At 45.0% G+C, this 25,487-nt stretch overlaps 1 protein-coding gene and 1 pseudogene across 4 annotated transcripts in view; both read left to right on the plus strand.

Moving 5' to 3' along the window:
- LOC142587318 (RNA pseudouridylate synthase domain-containing protein 1-like) overlaps nucleotides 1–25,487 on the plus strand; it is a 115,707-nt gene that overhangs the window by 51,933 nt on the left and 38,287 nt on the right. For all 4 annotated transcript variants that reach the window (XM_075698216.1, XM_075698215.1, XM_075698217.1 and 1 more), the window contains one exon: nucleotides 23,066–23,311. In XM_075698216.1, coding sequence (XP_075554331.1) covers nucleotides 23,066–23,311 — 246 coding nt within the window. The remainder of the gene's footprint in view (nucleotides 1–23,065; nucleotides 23,312–25,487) is intronic.
- Nucleotides 10,269–15,391, plus strand: LOC142588000 (uncharacterized; annotated as a pseudogene).

Raw genomic sequence — 25,487 nt, forward strand, 5'->3', positions numbered from 1 at the left:
TCATCACTTTTGGAACTAGCAACTTACCAGACTCAATAGAAACAGGATACTGCAAACTCCGTGTAAGGCCATACATTCCTAACACACCGATGCTTCAAGTGTCAGCGGTTCAGGCACGGTTTGCAAAGCTGCCAAGGGCGCACTACTTGTGCAAAATGTGCATCAAACGAGCACTCGTCCGACACTTGCAATTCTACCATCCGTTGCGCTAACCGTGAAGGGGATCACCCCGCATATTCTCATTCTTGCCCATCCTGGAAAAAAGAAAAATAAATCATCGAAATCAAAGTAAAAATGAACCTTTCCTTCCAAGAGGCGCGCAAACGCTTCTCCATTAATCAATGTAGTCCATCCTACACCGATGTGACGCGCCGGGGGGCAGCGCTACATCCTTCAGCGGCTGCCAAAGTCACGTCAAATTGGCATGGTCACGAAACCATTTTCATCACGAACAACCATTTTCATTCAAATGCATCGATCATAGTGCCATGCATTCGGTTGTTACAGAGAGTAAACGGGAGCTAACAGTACGGAGTGTGACGGCGGTCACGCCATCAGCCCCCCAGCTGGAACAGCCAGCGCTGTACCGGCCCCCACAAAGGAGGACCAGCAGACCCTCGGGCCTATTGGACCCAAGGCCACTGCGCGTGCAGATAGGCCCACCACCCCCGCGAACGTGCCTGCTGCGCAGGCACTATCCACTGCCTCAGACGAGGTGATGGATACAAATACGAATCCGGCGCCTCAGACGCCGAAGGAACGGCGCAGCTCCCTCGAGCGCGTCCGGAAGATAGAGAGATTTCGTTTCACGGGGCCTGGAAAGGTCTCGTGAGATGATCTAATCTATATTTCTTAGACACACAGCACAAAACACATACATTATGGATACACAGATAATACAATGGAACGTTAGGGGTTTACTCCACAACCTAGACGACATTAAAGAATTCTTAAATAAGTACAATCTAAAGGTGTTGTGTATCCAAGAAACGCATCTTAATCCTTCACGCACGAACTTTCTCCGGCAGTATGCCGTTTATCGAAAAGACCGCAACGACGCTCTTGCCCCGTCTGGCGGTGTGGCAATTATTGTAGATAAGGGCTTGCCGGCAACTACAGCTTAAAACAACTCTAGAGGCAGTTGCAGTCCGTGCGGTACTGTTTAATAAACTGATCACAATTACCTCTGTATATATCCCCCCGAACTACCAACTTTCAAAAACAGAATTTCACGCCTTTATCTATGAACTGCCCGAACCTTACATTGTCGTTGGAGATTTTAATGCACACAACACCCTTTGGGGAAGCCGTCGTTGTGATGCCAGAGGACGCTTAGTGGAAAAATTCCTCTTCTCTACAGATGCTTGCTTGCTAAATGGAAAAGATCCTACATTTTACAGTGTCGCATACAAAACATTTTCATCTATCGATTTGAGCATTGCATCGAGTTCACTCTTGCTGCATCTAGAGTGGAACGTGATTGAGAATCCGTACGGGAGTGACCATTTCCCCATTGTCATAAAAACTAACAAAAGGTGATGAGTGCTGTCTACATGTCTCCCGGTGGAAAGTCGATTGTGCTGATTGGACATGATACAGGGAGCTGACACATTTGACTTGGAATGACATCTGTAATCTTTGTATCGAAGATGCAGTGACATATTTCACGGCGTTTATAGTTGATGCGGTGTCAATATGTATCCCCATAACAAATGGATCGCCCTGTAAGCTACGTGTTCCATGGTGGAATGACGACTGCAAGAAAGCGTGTAGAAATAAAAAAAATGCTTGGAACAACCTTCGAGACTCTCCAACTACAGAGAATTTGATCACTTTCAAGAAAATAAAGTCTGAGGGTAGAAGATTGCGGCGCCGTGTCAAAAGGGAAAGCTTGCAAAAATATATTTCTAGCATCAACTCTTATACTGACGAACGAAAAGCCTGGAACAGAGTGAATAAAATCAAAGGTCGGCAAACTCATCCTCTACCATTATTAAACACACAAGAAAATACTCTTAAGGACCAAGCTGACTCTCTAGGGGTACATTTTGAAAATATTTCTAGCTCATTGCATTACTCCGATTCATTCCTCAGATACCAGCAAGAAGCTGAGCGACTGCCTCTGGGTCGGAAAGGCAAGAGCAATGAATCCTACAACCGTCCTTTTAATATGGCGGAATTTCAGGCTGCACTACATAGTTGTAATAAATCGGCCCCTGGAACCGATCGAATAGTCTACCAGATGATTGAACACCTACACCCCGAAGCACACAAAACACTCCTCTCTCTTTTTAACGCTATATTCTCTGCCAGCTACATCCCGTCAGCCTGTAAGCAAGCAGTCGTAATCCCTATTCTGAAAGAGGGCAAGGACCCGTCTTTGGCCAGCAGCTATAGGCCTATAGCACTAACAAGCTGCCTATGTAAGTTTTTTGAGAAAATTACTAACCGTCGCCTGGTGCATTTTCTTGAAAGGTACAAGATAGTAGATCCCTTGCAGTGTGGCTTCAGGGAACATAGATCCACAACAGATCAACTTGTCCGTATCGAGACAAATATCCGGGACGCCTTTGTGCACAAACACTTTTTTTTATCAGTATTTTTAGACATGGAGAAAGCATACGATACTACTTGACGTTTCGGAATCCTTCATGATCTAGCTGGAATGGGCATCCGAGGCAACTTGCTAAACATGATTCAAAGTTATCTGTGCAACCGCACATTTCATGTTCGTATTGGTAACGTCCCATCTCATCTATTTACTCAGGAGACTGGTGTGCCACAAGGTGGAGTGCTGAGCTGTACTTTATTCCTCGTAAAAATGAATTCGCTCCATACTATCATACGACGTACAATGTTTTATTCCGTATATGTGGATGATATCCAAATAGGTTACAAGTCATGTAATCTTAGTATTTGTGAGCGACAAGTGCAGCTTGGCCTGAATAAGTTGTCTAAGTGGGCAGACGAGAAAGGCTTTAAACTAAACCCTGAACAAAGTGCATGCATTCTTTTCTCCAATAAGAGAGGGGTAATACCGAAGCCTATTATTGATCTTAATGAAGAACGACTATCTGTTAGTCATGAACATAAATTTCTAGGCCTCATTTTAGACTCCAAACTAAGTTTTATCCCACACTTAAAATATTTGAAAATGAAATGCTTGAGGACAATGAATCTACTGAAGCTCTTGTCCCGCACATCTTGGGGAAGTGACAGAAGATGCCTCTTGAGCTTGTACAAAAGCCTCATACGGTCACGCCTTGACTACGGAGCTATTGTGTATAACTCTGCGACGCCTAGTGCTTTGAAGATGCTCGATTCTGTCCACTACTTGGGTATCTGTCTTGCTACTGGTGCGTTCAGGACTAGCCCCGTAGAAAGCCTGTATGCTGAATCTAACGAATGGTCCCTACATCTTCAAAGAACATATTTAAGTCTCTCTTACACCCTCAATGTGAAATCAGATTTCAGTCATCCATGTCATTCAGTTGTTGACGACCTGTCTACGGCTAGGCTTTTCTGTAACCGCCCAGGAACTAGACCTCTGTCCCTTCGGTTGGAAGCATTGTCTGAAGAAACGGGTGCGTCGATTTTAGAGAATGTCATAATGGCAACTACGCGTCTTCCACCGCCTTGGGAGTGGAGGACTATCGAATGTGACGTGTCGTTTGCAGAAATATCAAAACGAGCACCTGAGGCACACATACGCTCACATTTTCTTGAGCTTCAGGAGAAGTATTCTTGTGCTGAATTTTACACCAATGCCTCTAAGTCTCCTTCTGGTGTTGTTTACGCAGCACTAGGACCAGCATTTTTAATATCCGGTACATTGAACCCACATACATGCATTTTTACAGCGGAAGCATATGCAATACTCTCTGCAGTAAAGCACATCAAGCAAACGAATCTGACTAGGGCTATTGTGTTCACAGGCTCATTGAGTGTAGTCCTAGCCCTAATGAATGTACACAAACTTAAAAACAATGTCATTAATCAATTGTATATATTGCTATGCTCAGCTTATAGTGCTAAGCAAACGATCATCCTATGCTGGGTACCTGGCCACTGTGGCATAAAAGACAACGAAGCTGCTGATGAGAAAGCTGCTTCGGTAGCTTTTAGTGACATGGACATAAACATACCCATCCCAGCCACAGATCTTAGAGCATATTTGCGTCACAAGCTGAAAATCCACTGGCAGCAACAGTGGAATCCTCAAATATCAAATAAACTGCACTTGATAAAACCCAAATTAGGATATTGGGTATCGGAGAGAACATCATGATATAACGAAGTGCTCCTTTGCCGATTAAAAATAGAACACACTTACGGCACCCACTGTTACCTCTTGACTGGGGGTTATCCTCCGACTTGTAGTAAGTGCGGCCAAAATCTCACAGTCCTGCACGTTCTTATTCAATGCCCTGCAATAGAACCACAGAGAAAAAAGTATTTCATTTCTGCATATCGCGAAAATATACCTCTTCACCCGAAATTTTTTCTTAGCAATGAACCGCTTTTTAATCCGAAACTAGTCAGAATTTTTAGCTGAAACAGACACTCTGGAAATCATTTGGCCAGGTAATATTTAGTGCACATATAACAGTCCCTGTACTCAAAGAAGTTCTTGAAACCCCATTGTCAATGTTATGTTCTATTGCATCATGTTTTTAACGAAACCCCATTGCCATAGCCCACAGTACTACTTAGTGTCATTATTTTAGCAACAATATATTTTATGCCATCCACAGCGACAGATTTTAGGCCTTTTTGCAGCCATTACACATATACCATGATGAATTCATTGTCTACACCATTCACAATGCACCGTTAACATTACATTTGTCATGGCCCTCTTTGGCCATACCTGGCCCTTGCGCCATAAAACGCCACACATCATAATGGCATTGCACTTTACACACTTGGTTGGAATGTAATCAGTTATACATTGATTGACAATTGAGCGAAAACGGTTCACTAACATGTTAACAGAGGAATGGTTCGCGCAGCTCAAAAACTAATCAAAAGAGCGTGCGAGTAACTCAGTTAGGGAGTTGTCATCGGCACGCTCAAAGTTCAATACTGTCTGATGTGAAGGAAGCTTAGGCATAGTTGCTAAATTCAAATAAACAATGACCCCTTATGGCTCGACAGGCTTTCAACAATATTACAATCTCAACCATTTTGTCTAAGTTGCTCATCTATGAAAACAAGATCTAACATTGAGCTTTGGTGAATTGCCGAATTCACAATTTGCGTCAGATCGAAAGAAATAGTCATGTTAATCAAGTAATCACAAATGACTTTGTGACGGCCACTTGCAGATAGCATTGCCAAACTATGCCAGGGGTGTTGAAATCACCAGTGAGTAACATTTTACAACAGTTAAGTTTTTGTTTGGTTATATAATTGGTAAGATTATAAAAGACACTAAAATCCACATCAGGGGGTCGATAAACAGCCCCGACAGCCAAAGTGAGACCACAAAGCCTGATTTTGCACCATACAGATTCGCAGTTAGGAATGTCAGGCAATACTGCAAACTCAATATCTTGGTTCGCAAAGAGTGCCACACCGCCACCGCGCTGGCCACTTCTATCTTTCCTGAGGACGCTGTAACCTGGTGGTAAAATTTCAGAATCTAAGATTTGTTCACCAAGCCACGTTTCCGTCACGCAAATCACAGAAGGATGATAAAATGCAACGAAGTGATGAAAGTCTTGAACTTTGTTAAGAAGACTGCGGGCATTAACATTTACCAGTGAGAAATTAGCATCGAAATGCAGTCCAGTTTCATGTACTGCAGAGGTTTGCTTTTTGGTTTTAATCATTGAATCACCTGCTTCATTCAGCACATAGCGTACATTGTCTATCAGCAAGGAATCATATTGCAGACGAACCGTAGAGGCATTTTTCCTTTGATTTGGAGAATGTCTCCAAAGAGCTTTGCGTAACTTTCGAACCCGTTCAGAGAAGAGTACGCCTTTGGGCTGGTTGGTTCATGATTACGAGCAATAAACCTGGCAAACCGGAACCTGGCAACGACAAGTGGGAGTGTTCCTGCAAAGGTTTTTGTGCCTCCTTGACATTGATGACATCGGTGAACCAAAGGACCAGGCAGGATTTCGTAAAGGCAACTCAACAATAGACCATATTCACACAATCAAACAGGTGATAGATAAATGTGCGGAATATAACCAACCCTTATATATAGCTTTCATTGATTACGAGAAAGCGTTTGATTTAGTCGAAACCTCAGCAGTCACGGAGGCATTGCGGAATCAGGGTGTAGATGAGCCGTATGTAAAAATACTGAAAGATATCTATAGTGGCTCCACAGCCACCTTAGTGCTCCATAAAGAAAGCATCAAAATGCCAATAAAGAAAGGCGTCAGGCAGGGAGATACGATCTCTCCAATGCTATTCACAGCGTGTTTACAGGAGGTATTCAGAGACCTGGATTGGGAAGAATTAGGGATAATAGTTAATGGAGAATACCTTAGTAACTTGCGATTCGCTGATGATATTGCCTTGCTTAGTAACTCAGGGGACCAACTGCAATGCATGCTCACTGACCTGGAGAGGCAAAGCCAAAAGGTGGGTCTTAAAATTAATCTGCAGAAAACTAAAGTAATGTTTAACAGTCTCGGAAGAGAACAGCAGTTTACGATAGGTAGTGAGGCACTGGAAGTGGTAAGGGAATACAGTAAAACCTCGTTAAACCGTACCCGCTTAAACGGGAGTTTCGTTTTAAAAGTAGTAAAGTCAAATCCCCGAGTCAGTGGCCATTGAACATAATGTTTTTTGTATCCGCATAAACTGCACCAGCTTAATGCGTATGTATCGGTTAACACGTAGTGTTTCCACTAGTCATTGCGCAAACACTACGTTGCGTCGTCTCCATCAGGCGGACCGGCAGGACAACGAGCTTCAGAGATCAGAACGGCCTCCAAGTGCCCTGTGCGTTTGTGTGTGAAGCCACATCAACATCATTTCGGCGGCGTGCCAAAGCGTTGTGGTGTCGTGCAGACTCGCTTCATGCCGAAGCTCGGATAAAAAATACGCCAGGTGCTGAGCATAAAAGAAAAATTAGACATTGTTTGTGCTATTGAACATGGCACGAAGAAGTCGGCGCTGGAACGCGACAGGGATCTACTGTTGACTATGGTGTGTGGCATTTGGAATGCGAAGAAGTTGCTTGGCAGCGCTGCTGCGACCGCGAAGAGATGTCGGCTACAAGGTTCAACTTTTCGCCATCGTTGCCTCTGTTGTTGCCGAAGTGTCGACTAGTGACAGTAATGAGGATGACACGGAAAGCAACAGCATGGGCGATTCAGGCCCGCCAGTGGCAGAAGCTGCGCGTTATGTCAGCCTCATGACTGCAACTGTCGCGACGAGAACAGCATTCCGCAATGAAGAAGGCGCCCCGCGACTTCTGCAGCACTACCGCTCGCGTGCATGGAGAACATGCAACGCCAACGAGGAATCTGCCATGTGAGTGTTTGCCGAGTAAGGGCTGGCTGAAAAGCTGCCTCGCAGCTTCAGTAAGTTTGAGGCCGCTGTCGTCGCTGCTAGACCGTGGCAACATCAAACAAAAATAACGCTTTTGTCATACAAAGTGAATAAATACTGCATGCCTTTTTTCCCCTTGCGTCGCACTCTCCGTTTTGACAGTTAAGTGGGCGATCTCATGCTATTTTGGTTAAGCAGTACTACTGCTTTGTACGTACTTTTTCCGAGCTCCAGCCAACTACGGTTTAATGAGGTTTCACTGTACAACTACTTAGGACAGGTAGTGACTGCGGATCCGGATCATGAGACTGAAATGATCAGAAGAGTAAGAATGGGCTAGGGTGCGTTTGGCAGGCATTCTCAGATCATGAACAGCAGGTTGCCATTATCCCTCAAGAGAAAAGTGTATAATAGCTGTGTCTTAACAATACTCACCTACGGGGCAGAAACCTGGAGGCTTACGAAAAGGGTTCTACTTAAATTGAAGACGACGCAAGGAGCTATGGAAAGAAGAAGGATGGGTGTAACGTTAAGGGATAAGAAAAGAGTAGATTGGGTGAGGGAACAAACGCGAGTTAATGACATCTTAGTTGAAATCAAGAAAAAGAAATGGGGCATGGGCAGGACACATAATGAGAAGGGAAGATAACCGATGGTCATTAAGAGTTACGGAATAAATTCCAAGGGAAGGGAAGCGTAGCAGAGGGCGGCAGAAAGTTAGGTGGGCGGATGAGATTAAGAAGTTTGCAGGGACAACATGGCCACAATTAGTACATGACCGGGGTAGTTGGAGAAGTATGGGAGAGGCCTTTGCCCTGCAGTGGGCGTAACCAGGCTGATGATGATGATGATGAATCCGCATAGTGCACAGAATTGCAACCAATCTTTCCTATGGAACCAACTATCATGAGAAGTCAGCCAGAGACAGTATGGAATATTTTGACATGCTACCTGTACACAAGCAATTTATCTTTGACATATTGTACAAGCATTTCTTTCACAGCTCCTTTAAAGTTTGCAACATTAAAGTATGGCCTCTCCGTCAATCAGAAAAGTATGTCATATGTCAAAAGTATGTCGCATCTTCACCACTTATGGCAAAATAGCCCGCACCTACTATGTTCCTTATTGCTTCCATAAAATACGAACCCTCCCGAGCATTACCGGATTAAAAGATCTTAAGAAGTTCCTTCGACCTTGGTTGAACGATAATATAGAATGAGGTAATTTACTGTTTGCCATGTTCTTAATGTTTTCATTTCGTGTACGAAAGTGTGCACGGTGGATTTGCAATCATTTGTTCTGTTGGTTCTTGTTTGTTTGTTTGTTTGTTTTTATGTCGCGCAAGCAGTTGCTGAGTATTTGGTTGATTTTATTTTCTCTTCTTTTCAACTCTGATTTACTCACTGTTGTTTCATGTGCTTAACCTGGCTGCCCAGCTCAGCACACAAGCGGCAATGCTTATGCAGGCTGGAACACGTTGTATGAATTGAAGTGAATAAAAATATATTATTATTATTGTTACATATAGTTCTGTACCTTTAAGCTTTCGGGCATTCTTTAATATTGCAAGCTTTGACCTGTAGTCCAAAAATTTGAAGACAGCAGGACGTGGTTTATCACCTCTACGTGCCCCAAGCCTGTGCCAAGGTTCAATATCTGCACACTGAACATCAAGTTTATCAGATATTAGGTTTGTGAATGCATCAAGTAGTTGCCTGGAGGGCTCAGAATGGGGTTCAGGTAGTCTGCAGACAACAAGGTTATGTCTGCGTGACCTGTTTTCAAGATCCCCAGACTGACTTGACTGTCCAGCTTCAATACCAGGTTTGTAAGATGAGCGACAACGGTTTTTTCAAGTTCCTGAACGCGCGGAATGACTTCCCGTGACTGGTAGTACTGTCGTCTCAAGCCTATTTAGCCTTTCTTCAATGGAAGCAAATTTGGCTGTCCAAGAAGATATTTCGGAACGAATTTTTTCCTGCTCTGCGAGCAATTGCGATAGCATTTCTTGTAACATATCCGGACCAGGATTGGTCTCGACGTCACCAGATAACATAACAACATTCTACGGAAAGAAAAAACAGATAATGCTCTCATCAGTGGGCCAGGTCGCAGTACTACACATCGATCGTCACTTCTATAACGGGGAAAATTGTACTTCGGGCCTACCTGAAAAACAGTGCAGACAAGTTTTAACCATGTGCTTATCGTGCTGCTGCAAGACCCACTGCAGAGCATAGTGTCCGTCCTCGGCTTTATAGCACTGTAGAAACGACCAGGTGACACTGTGGAAGTACTCCATGCGCCAAAGTGCTCACTAAAGGTCAAGCCACGCAGATCTGGTGCTTCAATCCAACGATGATGCGATGGTTGTATCACATCATCCGATCTGGCGGTTCCAAGTAACGTTTGAAGGATGTGCCAAAGGGATCATGCGCAGAGGTAGCACATTTCTGAAGACATCTGGATTCGGTGCAAGGGGCAGTCTGAAAGACAGTGCAGACAAGTTTCAACCATGTGCACATCGTGTCGCCGCAAGACCCACTGAAGAGCATAGCGTCTGTCCTCGGCTTTATAGCACTGTAGAAATGACCAGGTGATGCTGTGGAAGTACTCCATGCGCAGAAGGGCTCGCCAAAGGTCAAGTTATGCAGATCTAGGGCTTCAATCCAACGATGATGCCATGGTTGTATCACATCATCCGATCTGGCGGTTTCGAGTAACGTTTTGAAGGATGGGCCAAAGGGATCATGCGCAGAGGTAGCACATTCCTGAAGGCACCTGGATTTGGTGCAAGCGGCAATCTGAAAGACAGTGCAGACAAGCTTGAACCATGTGCTCATTGTGCCGCCGCAAGACCCACTGGTAACAGAGAGGTAACAGCCGGCAAAGTAAAGTTGTAATGTGGCAAATTCAAAAGAAGGAGTGTTTATTTCCAGCAGTTTTGACCGGTGGACACATTCAGACTTGGACATCTTTCATAGCTTCGTGGTCCATTCGATTTGCCTGTACTTTCTGAACTAGTTCACGACAGGTGCTGTTTGTTTGACCAGTTCATCATAGCGCCATCTGCACGTCGCCATTCATCTCGCACAGTGCAGGCTTCATGAAAGACAAATTCGTGCAGGACAGTCTGCACTTGTCAGAGACAGTAGTGTGGTGCTCAGGAAAGTGGTGTCATTCTAGTTCCGCACGAGTCATAAGTGGCACTGAATGAGCAAGAAACTAGTTCACGAGGAGCACTGAATAAAATGGACCTCTTGAGTTGCTTTGAAACATTTAACCATTTACCAAACGTTCGTACACCTACTCAATATCCTTAAAAACCCTTGAATTTGTAAAAACAAATTCAAGGGCTCTTAACATTCCTTGAAAACAGGGTTCGTACAGCCCCTTGAAATCCTTGAATATCCTTGATATTGACAGTATAAGTTCAAGGGCCCTTGAAACTACTTGAATACCCGTGAGCTCCTTGTAATCCTTGAAAATCCCGTGGGATTTGTTCCACTAGAGAAAATTAACGACGTACCTCCGCAAGTCACGCTGATTTTAAAGGCCCTTTCGCTTACGAATGCCCATGAAAACAAGCTGTGTTGACTAAAAGGCAACATCAGGAAGTTTCGGTTTTAAATCCCGCAGCCCCTACGTCATCTGGCAACTAATATGCATCGGAAATCGAATCCAATTCAATGCGAGGCATATCGCTCGGTTAGTTAGCGTATAGTGCCTAGAATATACTCTAGTGTACCATCCACCGAGTGTCTGCAACGCGTGACGGTGGCACAGGCAGTGATGCCTGCCGCCGCGGGCCACCAGACGACGATGCCTGTCGGCACCATGCTAAACAGAGGGGAATTAGACTCGCATCCGTTTGCGATGCGTTGATTGCAATGCGTAGTTCAGTTCGCGCCTTGCTGCCGCTTTCGTTGAAGTCATTTCTTCTTGTGAGTGGGTGTTTTGCATCTATGTGTGCGCTCGTCTGTATAAAGAAACTTTAAACAGGTCGCGAAACCGCAATTTCCCAGACAGAGACATGGAAAGAAACGGCTCCTCTCATTACCCAGCGCGTCTGCAGACCCCGAATGTATCGTGGATTGGGGACAAGAACATAAAAGAGGCAAATCACCGGGCAAATGGGGAGGCTCGTGTCGTGTCTCGCCTGAAGTCTGCCCATGCTTGGTCCGACACAGTCTCATAGTGCAGCGCACGAAGCGGCCGGCGGCGGCAGGCATCACTCGGTGCTACCGCGACACCCGCGTTCAATGCACTAGTAAGTGCTCTTTTAGGCACTATAGTTGGACCATCTGTCGGCCTCGTGCACGCCATTTCAGTGAAGTTCGTGTTTGCGTTGTGTGTTTGCTTTGACAAGATGCCAGGCGGGAAGTGCAAGTTGCAGCCTGCGTGGCTGCAACATACGGACTATCGTCACTGGGTGAGACCGGAACCAAGCGATCCTTATCGAGCAAGGTGCGCAATATGTCAGAAGATGGTCGAGATTGCTACAATAGGGGAATCGGTAACACTGAGCTTAGTGTCACACATTACTCCCCCCCCTTCCTGCGGCTTCTGGATTGTATTGGCACGGCTCGCTATGGTGCTTGCGCGCACTTTTCCGAGTGCAGGTTAGTGCACGCCTGGTGTCTGTACTAGGCTGTTATATGATCGCTTTTTCGAGCGCAGATTGGTGTGTGCCTGGTTTCTGCACTAGGCTTTTCTCCCGCTTGATTCGGCGCGGCTTGGCGCAGGCGCACATACTTGGTGTGCGCCTGGTCTTTGCACTGGGCTTTCAACACTTCGCTCGCTGCTCACGCTTATATATAAAGGCGAAGGAGCGTCGCTTAGCGCGGAAGTGCTGCGCTGCGGGCGTACCGTGTATGTAAGCGCGCAGTGATGCTGGGAAACATTCATACAAAAGCAAAGGGTCAGAAAACTGTGTTTTATTTTTCATTACTTTGTCATGTACCTTCACACTGGGTAGCGCCGAGCAATCGCTTCTAATAAACGCAGAAATGAGTCTTTGCAGCGCGTGTGGCCATTAATTGACTCCCACCACAACCATGTGAGGGGCGACCCTAGCAGCCCTTTGCTTTTGTATGAATGTTTCCCGGCATTGCTGCACACTTACATACACGGTACGCCCGCGGCGCAGCACTTCCGTGCCAAGCGACGCTCGCTTAGTCTTTATATATAAGTGTGGGCAGCGAGCGATGTGTTGAAAGCCCAGTGCAAAAAGCAGGCGCACACCAAGTCTGTGCGCCTGCACCAAGCCACGCCAAATCTAGCCGGTGAAAAGCTTAGTGCAGAAACCAGGCGCACACCAATCTGCGCTCGGAAAAGTGCGCGCAAGCACGTAGCGAGCAGCGCCAATCCAATCCAAAAGCCGCAGTTAGGGAGGGAGTAATGTGTGACACTAAGCTCAGTGTTACTGGGAGAATCTGCCCTGAAGAGCCACCAGAAAGGCACGAAGCACCGATCCAAAACTGCAGCAAGTGAGGGCTGCTCATCCGTCACAAGTTTCGTGCAAGCGGCAAATCTGACATCCACGGCTGCTTGTAAGTGTGAAACCACAGCAACTTCCTCTCGGGCTGCGAGACTTGACGAAGACTGCAGAAAGCATGATTCCATGATCGAAGCCAAGATTTTGTGGACGATGAAAGTTGTGTCGTCACACTACTCCTACAGCTCCAGTGGATGCATTTCCCAGCTATTCCAAACGATGTTTCCGGATAGTGAGGTCGCGAGAAGCTTCACTTGCTCTGAGAAAAAATGCGCGTACGTCGCGTGCCACGGTCTGCGCCCATTTTTCACTTCGCAGTTACAACAAATGATGGAGAAGTTTGACAATTTCATTGTGCTTTTTGACAAAACCTTGAATGAATACCTGAAAAGAAAACAACTTGATGTTCACGTGAGATTGTGGAACAACTGTGAGGTGACAACCAGATACCTGACTTCGGCGTTCATGGGTCACAGCACAACGGACGACCTTATGCAGAAGTTGACGGAAACACTCGCGTCCTTTCCCCTGGGCTCGATTGTGCAGCTCTCAATGGACGGCCCTAATGTCAACTGGAGTCTTCAACAAGTTGCAGCAGCACATGAAGAATGACTTTCAAGTTCAGTGCTTGGATATTGGTTCATGTGGCTTGCACACAGTGCATAATGCTTACAAAGCAGGAATGCATGCGACGAGCTGGCCAGTTGACGCCTTTCTGTCGAGCGTATTCTCACTCCTCCATGATGCACCGGCCCGCCGTGAAGATTTCGTTGAAGAAACAAGGAGCAAGCTGTTTCCCTTTCCTTTCATACCCCACCGTTGGGTCGAGAACGTGCCAGTACTGGAGAGAGCCCTGGCTATGTGGGAGCATTTGAGGCACTACACCGAAGCAGTGAGCGACCATAGGCTAGGGTGGTCTAGGGTGGTTGCTTGGGCTAGTTGGTAATTCATACACACGATGTGGCAACGCAATACAATATTGTTGGAAGTCAGTGCTGTGTATGTCGTCTATCGCTGTCCTTGTCCTTTGCGCTGTACGTTATTTTTGACCATAGGCTACCCTTGCCGAAATGTAGAGCGCATGAGAACGTCAGTGCTTTTCTAAACGACCAGCTTGCACTTGCGAAACTTAGCTTTTCCCTAAATGTTGCAATGGTTTTGTAGTCTTTCTTGACTGTTTTTCAGAATGGTTCTCCAAGGACATTTTTTTTAGCGAAATAGCTTGAAACTGTCTTGAGGAGCCTCCTTGCAAGGTTCGTGAAGCGCTCGGTATTGACAGAAGCCACAAGCATCGTGCACGAAACTGCTGCGAATTGATGTTCATGATACCACCAATTACACATCACTTGAGGAGGAGGACGTTGGATGGGTGGCTGAGAAGATCTTAAAGAGCGGAAAAGCGAGTACCAAGTGTGTTTTTGAATTTAGGGGTGAGTGTCGGAAGTTCATTGTGAACACGATCCTGAAAATCATGGAGAGAAGTCCTATTAGGTACCCTCTGGTTTGAGGGTTGTCATGTTTCGACAGCAGAGAGATGTCAAAGACAGAAATGTGCCTTGAGAAGCTGAAAGTTGTTCTTAACTGTTTAATTGACAGCAAGCTTCTCTCTGAGCACGAGAGCGATATTGTGTGTACACGGTACATTCAGTTCTGCCAAGAAAAACGGCATGAACTGTAAAACTATGAAAGAGACCAGGAACGCCTTGATGTTCTCTTCGTGCGCCTTTTGAAGCATGACCCGGCGTTCTCGATGTTATGGGAAGTACTGAAGGTCCTTCTCTTGCTGAGCCATGGGCAGGCTTTAGTAGAAAGAGGTTTCAGTGTAAACAAGCAGATCGTGGTCGAAAATATGGCAGAGCTCTCATATATCTCACTACGAGTCATCTGCGAGGCCGTAAAAACCCACGGTATGCTGCTTAACATTCCGCTATCGAAAGAACTGAAGTCATCAGTGCGCCAAGCCAGGCATAGGTATGCGTTACACCTGGACAAACAGAAGAAGCAAGCTGCAGCACAGCAGGTAACCTTGAAGAGAAAAGAACTCGAGCTAGAGCTACAGAGCATGGAAGAGAAAAAGACAAAGCTCCAAAAAACTCTTAAGTGCTTGCAGGAGTCAGCGGATCACTTTTTGGAAGACGCCTAAGCAAAAAATGACCTGACTTGTCTTGTCAAGGCCAACAGTTTCCGTCGAACAGCCAAAGAAAAAGAAGCGGAGATAACAGCTCTTGAAAGAGAAATTTGTGGCGACACACTCCGCACATATTTCTGCACACCCTCCATCTTCTGATCATCTGGCCCAGCATAACTTACCTGCACGCTGGACTGCTTGGTCGATAAAACATAGCGCCACTGCCACATCACCCGAGGTATGCGTCACCGATGGTGGCTATAAAACAGGCTGCCTGGCTGAGAAAGACCACTTTTTCTACCTTCCGCTACTGGGACGAACGTAGCGTTGGTATGCCCGTCCACTGCCATCGTTAGTCGAATAAAGAATCGTTACGTTTTTATGTTGGGATTCGTCCTTCGGCAGACATGACATCCCACAAATTAATGTGAATATAGGGCTCCTTTCCTAAGTCATGTGAGGAAATAAAATTACGCTAACACTCCTTGAATTTTGCTTTTTTGCATCCTTGAAATCTTTGAAATGTCCTTGAATTTTCATCCAAATATTGTGTGCGAATCCTGTGAAAATAAGTGTGCTCCTCGAATTTTTTAAAACTGCACCTGGGGGCAACTTTTGAACATTCAAAGTAGCAAACTCCGCATAGGGTCTGTGCCATGGACACTGTCTCAGAGGAGACAAGTTGAGATATTTTCTTTTGAGAGTGTTGCCACCAAACAGTGGTGTTGTGTTTTTGCAGCCACCGACGAAAGGCTTGTTTAAATTAGCGTTTCTATCGTGGGGCTAGATCGGATCAGGCTAGCAATTTTGTTGTGCAAGTTGGTTCACGCCTCAGCCATCACAGTTCCATGTTCAAGCCCTAAGCCCTAGAAATGCCTGGCAGTAAGTAAGTTTAAACCATTTGGGTTTAGCGCAATGAGTATCTCAGTTTAGCTAAAGTCAGGCCCATTTCACATGCTGTGGTTTTAGACTTCATTTCTCGCACCCACAATTTCTGCAAATGCAACGTTTGCATTGCCGTTTCACATGCACTTGCGAGCACCTAGCAAAGGATTGGATTATTCTTGGTGTCAGTTCGCTTCAGCTAAAACAAAGCAAAACAACTTAGAAACTATTTTCGTTGAAGTTTCTTCTGTTTGATTGCATTACTTTATCAAAACAAAAGTTAAGTAGGCAGGTCCCAGTGACGTGTGTAGGATCCGTGTTTGATTGGCTTCTGTCCTTGCCACGTGTGCATCTTCGCAGAGAAGTTCAGCACTCCGGACATTGCAAAATCATATGATTGAAGGGTCAAATCGGCCCATTTGCTACAACTGCGAATTTCCTTGCATTTTGTGTCTAAGCGAATTCGCACCATGTGAAACAGGCTTCAGACTCTACTAACCATCATGCCAGAAGGAAATTGACGTTATTACAATGGGAAGTTCAACTTAAAAAAAAATGACCTGGGAGCTTGAAGTGCATGTCCGACTCAGCAGCTGCTTAGCTGTAAACATTGCAGCTAAGAAGGGAATTTCAGTATGTTTCAGTGTATGTGAATAAATAAGGTTGGTCTGCCCCTCCTTGAATTTTAGCCTTTGGCATGGTTAAAATGCTTGAATGTTGAGTCAGACATGCTGTACAAACCGTGATCCCTCAATCAACCAGTCAGTAACGTCAAAGATTGGGCGAGCTTATTCTGCATGATGCAAAGTACTTTGAATCAAGCAGTCAGCTTTTCAAGTACTGCTTATCATATCACGAGCCTCTTAAATTTGATGAGAAGCTTATGAGCGCTCCACTTGCAACGGAGCAGTATCTGACGACTCCCGAGCTACACCCTTTCTAAATACACATTACATACAGTAACAAGGATAAGTCCCAATGTCGAATTGTTGGCTTCACAGCACAGTGGTTTCACAGGGACGGGAAACACCTCTCTTTGCTGTAGGAAGTGGGCATCATGCTTTTCTGGGACCAAGGAGCTGACATGGGCATTGTCAGAGGAGAGGAGACATTTTGCTGCACCAGTAGAAAACATCCCCTCTCCGTGGTATGACAGCGGTGATATTGCTTACTGGACCATCAACCTATCACACCACACTCATCAGCAGTATAGAAGTGGCACTGGAATCGTGGCTGAATCATGGCTCTTTGGCATTTTTGTTTGCTTCACAGTAGTTGTTTTTCAGTGGCACTAACAGCTGCTGACGTGTCGAAGCTCATTGAAGAAGCAGCTGTTTATTATCTCTCACTCACTACAGCAACACCACGCATTCGGTCAGCGTGGAGAGTATAGGCTGCTAAAACTGTCTGCTAACATTGAGAGCCCTCAATTTCCACACCACGCCTGCATAGTCCATGGGAGCGGGGGAGCGGCATGATAGATCATAGCTAGATGCTCCCCTCTTTGTTTAAGACCCGGGTCCTCCATGTGAATGCCGCTTAAGGCTACCCGTAAAGGCACAAAAGGGCACTATGTGTAGCTTTTCATGCTTCTTTTTGTCTGTTTTCCTGCTGGTGCCGCTATAATACCCTACAATGACACACACTAAATCAATTTCACACTATACACCCAATCTGCTGAGCGAAAGGCTTCACTTTTCCTCTTCTCATTCAGCAAACCAGTGGATGAAGCTACTTGGTGCACCTACATATTGTTTCATGCTTTGCATTATGCACTCAAAAATGATGGACTAATAAACGACTGAAGCGCAAACTACCAACTCTTTGTTTCCTGTTTAAGATGCATAGGTGCCACATATCTTCAGCATACTTAAAATCAAGGCATTCATTACTACCAAAAAGCCAGTCAGAAAAGGAAATCTGGGAGGTGCTGAAGTTAGAAAAAGCGGACAGATGAACAAGTTTAACATCACTTACACGAGGGTCTCGAATCCGGCAACTTTGATGCCTTCAGGTAGCATGTGTGGGTTTATTGACCGGTTGCCTTCACCCAAGAAGATCACGTTCTCGTGACGCCTGCGGCCGAAAGGACGTGCCACGTCCACTGCCAGGGTCTGTGACTGGTGGCGCTGGCTAATACTCCCAGGATTCTACTAGGAAACATAAACACCCAAGAAAATGGATGGGGAAACGGTGCCGCGGTAGCTCAATTGGTAGAGCATCGCACGCAAAATGAGAAGATTGTGGGATTGTTCCCCACCTGCGGCAATTTTTTTCATACACTTTCATTTCCATTCATTCATCGTTTCTTTATTTCATTTATCAAGCACAAGCAATCTTCCCTATGTTGTCCTCAGTGTCAGTGTTTATTTTATTTATTTATTTAACCATAGTGCAGGCCAATTCTTTGGCCCTAGCAGGAGGGGCATTTTCGGAATGATAATAAATAATAGCAATAATCTTGAAAACAAGCAAAAGGGGCCAGTGTAACAATGCTAACATGATAAAGCAGCAATTTTCAACAAAACAAAACAAAAACCCAATACAGACAGAACTAAAACGAGCAGTTTGAAAATGCGTACATTTATACATTTACAAGTATCTATAGCTCACACAAGAAACGTTAGAGTTCTCCTGAAAAGTCTTTGGCCTTGATAACACTTGGCGGCAACTCATTCCTCTCTTTCACTGTTCTAGGAAAAAAAGCTGTGTTTGTAGAAATTAGTTTTCGTAAAGATAGGCCTTAGTAAATGTTCCGCTGTGTGCCTTGTTTTCCTAGTAGCAGCAGGTGGAGCACAACTTGGTTGAGATAGGATGATTTTTCCGGACAGAAAATTGTAAAGTAACAAAAGTCGGTTTATTTTTCTACTTATCTCCAATGTTGTAATCTTATTATGTTTCTTCAATGACGATGGAGAATTCATCCTTCTATATTTTCCAAATATAAACCGTACAGCCTTTCTTTGAAAACCCTCAAGATTTATTATATTTTAACATATGGGTCGCCCAGCGCGGACGCGTACTCTAACTTTGACTTAGCACATGTGTTATAAGGTAGAAGCCGAACACTTATAGCAGCATTTCTAAGTTTCCTCTGAACAAAACACTTTTAAAAAGCTGACACAGATATCTGAAATGTACACACCCCATGAAAGATTACTGGTAAGAGTTACCCCTAGGTACTTATATTCATCAACCTCCTTTATAGTGCTGCCGTTAATGTGGTAAGTGAAGGTACTCGAACATTTTTTCCTTGTTACACGTAGAAGAACAGTTCTTTCCCTATTCAGTTCTAGGCCCCAGTTCTCGCACCAGTTGTGATTTGCTAGAACAGTTGCTTGTGAAGAGGCATGGTCATTTGCATTCGAGATTGTTTTAAAAACCACACAATCGCCAGGAAATAATCTGAATGAGGCATCCTTTGGTACTACCTCCGTTACATCATTTATATAATTTAAAAACAACAATGACACCAACACACTCCCTTTTGGAACCCCCGAGGTAACTGGGAGCGCACTGGAAGAAAAATTCTGCACTTGCACAAACTGTTGCCTATCGTCAAAGTACGTGGAAATCCACCTAACACAGAGTGGAAGCCGAGTGCTTTCTAACTTACATTATAATTTAACATGCGGTACCTTGTCGAATGCCTTGCAAAAGCCCATAAACAATACATCTATTTGGCCAGTCATGTCCAGAACACTAAACAAATTACGCAATGTCGATACCAGCTGTGTAACTATAGACATACCTTTTCTAAACCCATGCTGATGAACCGACAACACCTTATGTTTGGAGAGGAAGTCTTGTATGTGTTTAGCAATCACTTGCTCTAACATCTTACAGCATTGACTGGTCATTGAAACAGGGAGATAGTTAGAAGGCAGAAGATGGCTGCCCTTTTTGTTAATGGGAACTACACGCGCCAGGCGCCAATAATCGGGTATGTCGCCCGTTTCCAGTGGCTTATGATATGACTAATAAAAATCGGGCCCCTTGGTTAACCCCTACTCGTTTATTACATAACGAGGGTCTCGAATCCAGCAACACTGATGCCTTCAGGTAGCATGTGTGGGTTTATTGACTGGTTGCCTTCACCCAAAAAGATCATGTTCGTGTGACGCCTGTGGCAGAAAGGATGTTCCATGTCCACCACCAAGGTCTGTGAGGGGTGGCTCTGGCCCAGGGTTCTACTAGGAAACATAAATATCCAAGAAAGTGGATGAGGAAACGGCGCCGCGGTAGCTCAATTGGTAGTGCACTGAACGCAAAATGCGAAGGTTGTAGATTGTTCCCCACCTGCGACAAGTTTTTTCATCCACTTTCATTTTCACTGATTTATTGTTTCTTTATTTCATTTATTAAGCACAAGTAAGTTCGCGAATGTTGTCCCTGGTGTCAGTGTTTATTGGCTTGTTATGATATGACTAATAAAAATGGGGCCCCTGGGTTAACCCCCTTCCTTCTCGTATATTACATAATGAGGGTCTCGAATCCAGCAACATTGATGCCTTCAGGCAGCATGTGTGGGTTTACTAATTGATTGCCTTCACCCAAAAAGATCACGTTCTCATGACACCTGTGGCAGAAAGGATGTTCCATGTCCACCGCCAAGGTCTCTGAGGGGTGGCTGTGGCCCAGGGTTCTACTAGGAAACATAAATACCCAAGAAATTGTATGTGTAAATGGCGCCGCGGTAGCTGAGTTGGTAGAGCATCGCACGCGAAACGCAAAGGTTGTGGGATCGTTCCCCACCTGCAGCAAATTGTTTTTTCATTCGCTTTCATTTCTGTTCATATGTCGTTTCTTTATCTCACTTATTAGGTGCAAGTAATTTCCCCTATGTTGTCCTCGGTGTCAGTGTTTGTCGACTTATCATGATATGGCTAATAAAATGCTGGCCCCTTGGTTAACCCCTTGTATATGGCATGAGGGGGCACAGCTGTTGCATCGGCTGTGGAGAAGTGGGCTCAGAACAAAAGTTTTGGCAACACCAGGGAAGCCCTATCCACGCTATGGCTCCCAGCTCATCTATCTCAAATGCTGAAACATCAGTGAGAGCTCAGGAAAAAAATGAATCAGTATTTGTTTTTTTCTTTATTTCAAGAGTCTCTGGTGAGAGGCCTTAAGCATGAGTGAATGCAGACATGAACAAGAACATATCACAAAAACAATATATTGAATATGTGGTGATGCTCGACCTTCCCTTATGTTTTCCACGCATGGCTCTTGTGTCTCCTGCAATTCCAATTTTCCGCGTAGCTTAGTGCCGCCGGCAGTCGGTCTGGTTGCAGCGTATTACGAGAGGTGGTGCGAGTGTCGCACTGCTAATGCCACCTGACGGCGGGGTTATTCTTGCGCGACAGGGAGTAGGCTCTTGGTCCTCTTTGGCTCGGCAGCGGCAAGCGGCTTGTGCGCCGATCCATGCTTCTGCGAGACCGTCTCATGAGGCTTACACCAGAATGGATGAACAGGTCGCTCGAAAGTACCACCGTTTGCATGACCGTACATGCGCACGACGAGGCATTGATGTCCAGTAAAGGGCAAACATATTCAGTCGATATCCATTCGCGGTGAGTCGGACATTCTAGATTTGTCACCTGCCCATTGGCATGTTCTGTGGATATATCAATTCGGCTGGCAGGCAATAGTGTATGAAAGTGCAATAAATGCCCTTGTGATTGTTTGCACTACTGTGTTGTCGTTTCTTTGTTCCAAGAGCACATATGAAACCCCACAAATACAAGGCAAGAAGGTTTAGCAGCACGAAATAGCACTAAATAATTAAACAAGATAGGAAAGGCACGTCATTTGCGAAAGCGCAACATTTAGTGCTAACAATGTGCATCACAAAAAAAGTTAGAAAGCTCCTTTTGGCGCTGTGTTGGCAAACGTTAATAGAATAGCAGAAGAATATATGCATACAATGTGTGGCACATTGTTTTACAACATATCATTCTCTCAGACCAGCATAGTAAAATTGGGTGTGTATAAATGCTTAGCAGAGGCAGGAGCATCACAGAAAACGTGCTTGTTAGCACTCGTAAGGACAGCTTGAAATAAGAAGAAAAATAATGGGCGGGGGGGGGGGTTGATGTACCTCGCACATTTATATAATTTCTTTAAGCACCTATAATAATGAATCCACGGTGTCACTTGGCGGGCATGTCGGCTGCATGCCTTCAGCACTGCATAGTCGCCACCCATGATCTTGTCGATAGCAACCGCGGTTTCATCCGCAGCGGTTGCAGGAAACAGTTTCGTTTTGACTCGGTGTGCACGTCAGCCGCATGCCTTGAACACTGCATAATCGCCATCCATGATCACGTCAATAGCAACCGCGGTTTTGTCTGAAGCGGTTGCGGCAAACTGTAGTTTCGTTTTGACTCGGTGTGCACGTCGGCTGCGCGCCTTCAGCACTGCATAGCTGCCACCCATGGTCACGTAGATAGCAACCGTGGTTTCGTCTGCAGCGGTTGCGGCAAACAGTAGTTTAGTTTTGACTCGGTGCGTACGTCGACCGCGCGCCTTCAGCACTGCATAGTCGCCGTGCATGGTCGTGTCGACTGACAGCGACCGCAATTTCGTTCGCAACGGTTGCGGCAAACAGTACCGTTTTTACTCAGTGCGAAGCTGTTGAGGTTGAAAAGCACCGTCTGCATCACGATGGACGGTGACCTGGCAGCCCTGCCGAAATATAATCAGAATGTGCACTCGGTAGTCAAAGGCGTCTGAGATGAAGATGCGCGCCACATCGTTTTGTAAAAGAAGTCGCAAGGCCTTCGCTGCTGCGAGCACTAATCAGTCATGTGATGAGAACTGCAGCATCGGCACTGCTTTTGTGCGAAATAGAAATGGGATTTGCCGATTCATTCAGTAAATAAATGCGTGTTGACGTAATATGCATTTTATTATTGTTCTTGTGATACCCTAGATAATTCGAGATTCAGTAAATCCGGAGATTATTTTTCGGTGCCGTGAAACCCGAATTAACCTGTTTTTACTTTACTCCTATAAATGAGGCTTTCTCTGTGCAGGCAGCATTTGGACCTCCACTGAGGACAGCGCGCAAGTGCTATGCAGCCTTGCTGGACGGACATGTGGCTGTGCCTGCAGGCTGGTGTGGCATAGAAATTGAGCTGGCTGTTGGCAACGACAGGAGAGAAGGCCATCGGCACAAGATGTGCACAGCCAACGTTGAATACTGTGTTAATGCCCGAGGTGCTGTGACTCGGCTGCTCGTGTTGGGTTGGGGGCTGTTCCATGGTCGGGCAACTACACAGGTAGGTTTACTGCTACAAGAAGCAATTACAGAGCTGTTGAAAATCTTTGTAACACATTTATTTATTTATTTCGAATACTGTCAGGGTAAGATACCTTATAGAGTGGAGAGGCATACATAGTAAAAGTGAACATGAAAAATAATAACAGAGGAAGCCAAGCACCATGCGGAATATTTATACAAAGCATTATACAGCATATATGAAGCATTATACGGAATAATTACATGATGCCGTCGAGAAATCTACACACGAGAAAGTAATGTACGGTACGTAAGTTTGATAGGGCCCTTTTAAAGGCAGTTGAATCAGCTGTTCCCTTTATGAAGGCAGGCAAGTGTATAGTTACATGCACAAACAGTTGCTATGAGCACAAAAATTCAGACCAAAACAAAAATGGCTAGAGCTTGGACAGAGTGCTGTCTTGCTACTGGTAATGACACATGCACAGTATTGACATGCGTACATATCCTTTTTCTGGCGACCCGCTTTTTCTGGCGACCATTTCACCCGCTAACTTAAGGTTATCGCTCTGCGCAAGATGCACCTGCATGACTTGCATCTTACTCAAACGTTATTGTTGATTCTATCTGTTTATGTTTTTGCTGAACTTTGTGTTATGAAATTGTTTACGTGACATGAATTATGTTCTACTTGCTGTAAGGAGTGCGAGCACCAGTCATTACGCTAGCAAGTTGAGAGAGCCATGTGAAATAGCTGAGGCGCGTGATCTGCAGGTCAAATTTCGCCGATCACTGACTGTGCTAACTGCTATCGTTGTGCTTGTTTTGCTTGGCACAGGTTCGCCCAATAATGAGTTAACGTTTTGAAGTCACACTTTTGAGAGTACACCATCACAAAAACGTAACAATATACAAATATAGGTTGTCTTATTTGGACAACAGACAGAAAGCAACCGAAAAATAACATAAAATTGTAATGCTTGCCATAGAACACGACTAGGACCAAGAGCACAAGCCCCATTCCTCGCAAGACCGTGGCAGAAATGCCAGCCTTTATCTGACAACTGCATCCCCACCATACACAACTGTCACATAGGCGTGCAATCTGTTCTCCTTCCAAGGTCTCCAGAGTTGTTTGGTCAGCAGTTTCTCCTAAAACGGCACAGTTGCGAAACATAGAATTACACCTACAATATTGTATGTATTGTACATGCATACACATTACTGTACATATTATCTCTCGGAGGCACTCACTGATGCAGTGCTCGGTTTGGCCAACATACCTGCTACCGCACGTCGAAAGGATTTACATATACAATACTTCTCACACCGCCCACAAACTGTTTCTTGCGCCTGACTGAGCACACTTTTCTGAGAAGTGTCAGCACTCTGTCTGTGTTCCAGTTGTTCTTGTTCTTGGGTGAATTTCTGCTCTGATTATGGATTCACAATCCTAGCTCACACAGATCAAGATTTCATTGACTCATGCAGCCTGTCTAAAACACCTTAGAGTAGGTGCACATAAAGACATCCTGAGAGATGGGTAATTACATACTTCTGAACGTTTTACAAACACTGAATATGGCAAATCTGTTCTGGGGAATCCTGCAAAGTGGAAAAAGCTTCATGGAAAGGAAAAATTTGATCCACCTGGCTGTAGCACGAAACTACAAAGGAAGCCTTCACGGGTTTCCCAGAGGGTTGTGTGGGCTTCCTTTGTAGCTTCATGCTACAGCCGGGTGGATGACAATTTTCCCCTTCACTTTATCAACACCATTTACTCGCATAACCTCCCCTATATTATTTGCAGATGTCATAACTGCAGTTGAAAACAACTATGTTCATGCTTCAGTCATTTGTGATGCATTCCGGTCTTCTTGTTTTACACTGTGCATGTGTGCTCGGTAGTCAATTTCATTTTACTTTTCTGTGAAGTTCCTTTCTGAGTTTTGTCAAGCTGTGCAATATATTGAACTACTTCTGCTGTTCTGTGTAATTGCTCAGCGTTCAAACTGCTGTTAAGTTCTTTTTACATTGTTACATTCTATCTTGTGGAGAACGAAACTATGAGGGCACCTAGCAATTCTTATGATATGTAAGTGTGACAGCATTACTTGTCGCTGGGTGTGTCACAGAGCTCTGTCGCTGAGTTTAGTGTTGGGCTGAAATGTTGCCGAGTTTAGGGCTCCTGTGTTATGTTTCTGGCTGTAATTTCG

This window comes from Dermacentor variabilis, chromosome 7 (genome assembly GCF_050947875.1).
Source record: "Dermacentor variabilis isolate Ectoservices chromosome 7, ASM5094787v1, whole genome shotgun sequence".
NCBI classification, from domain to species: domain Eukaryota; kingdom Metazoa; phylum Arthropoda; class Arachnida; order Ixodida; family Ixodidae; genus Dermacentor; species Dermacentor variabilis.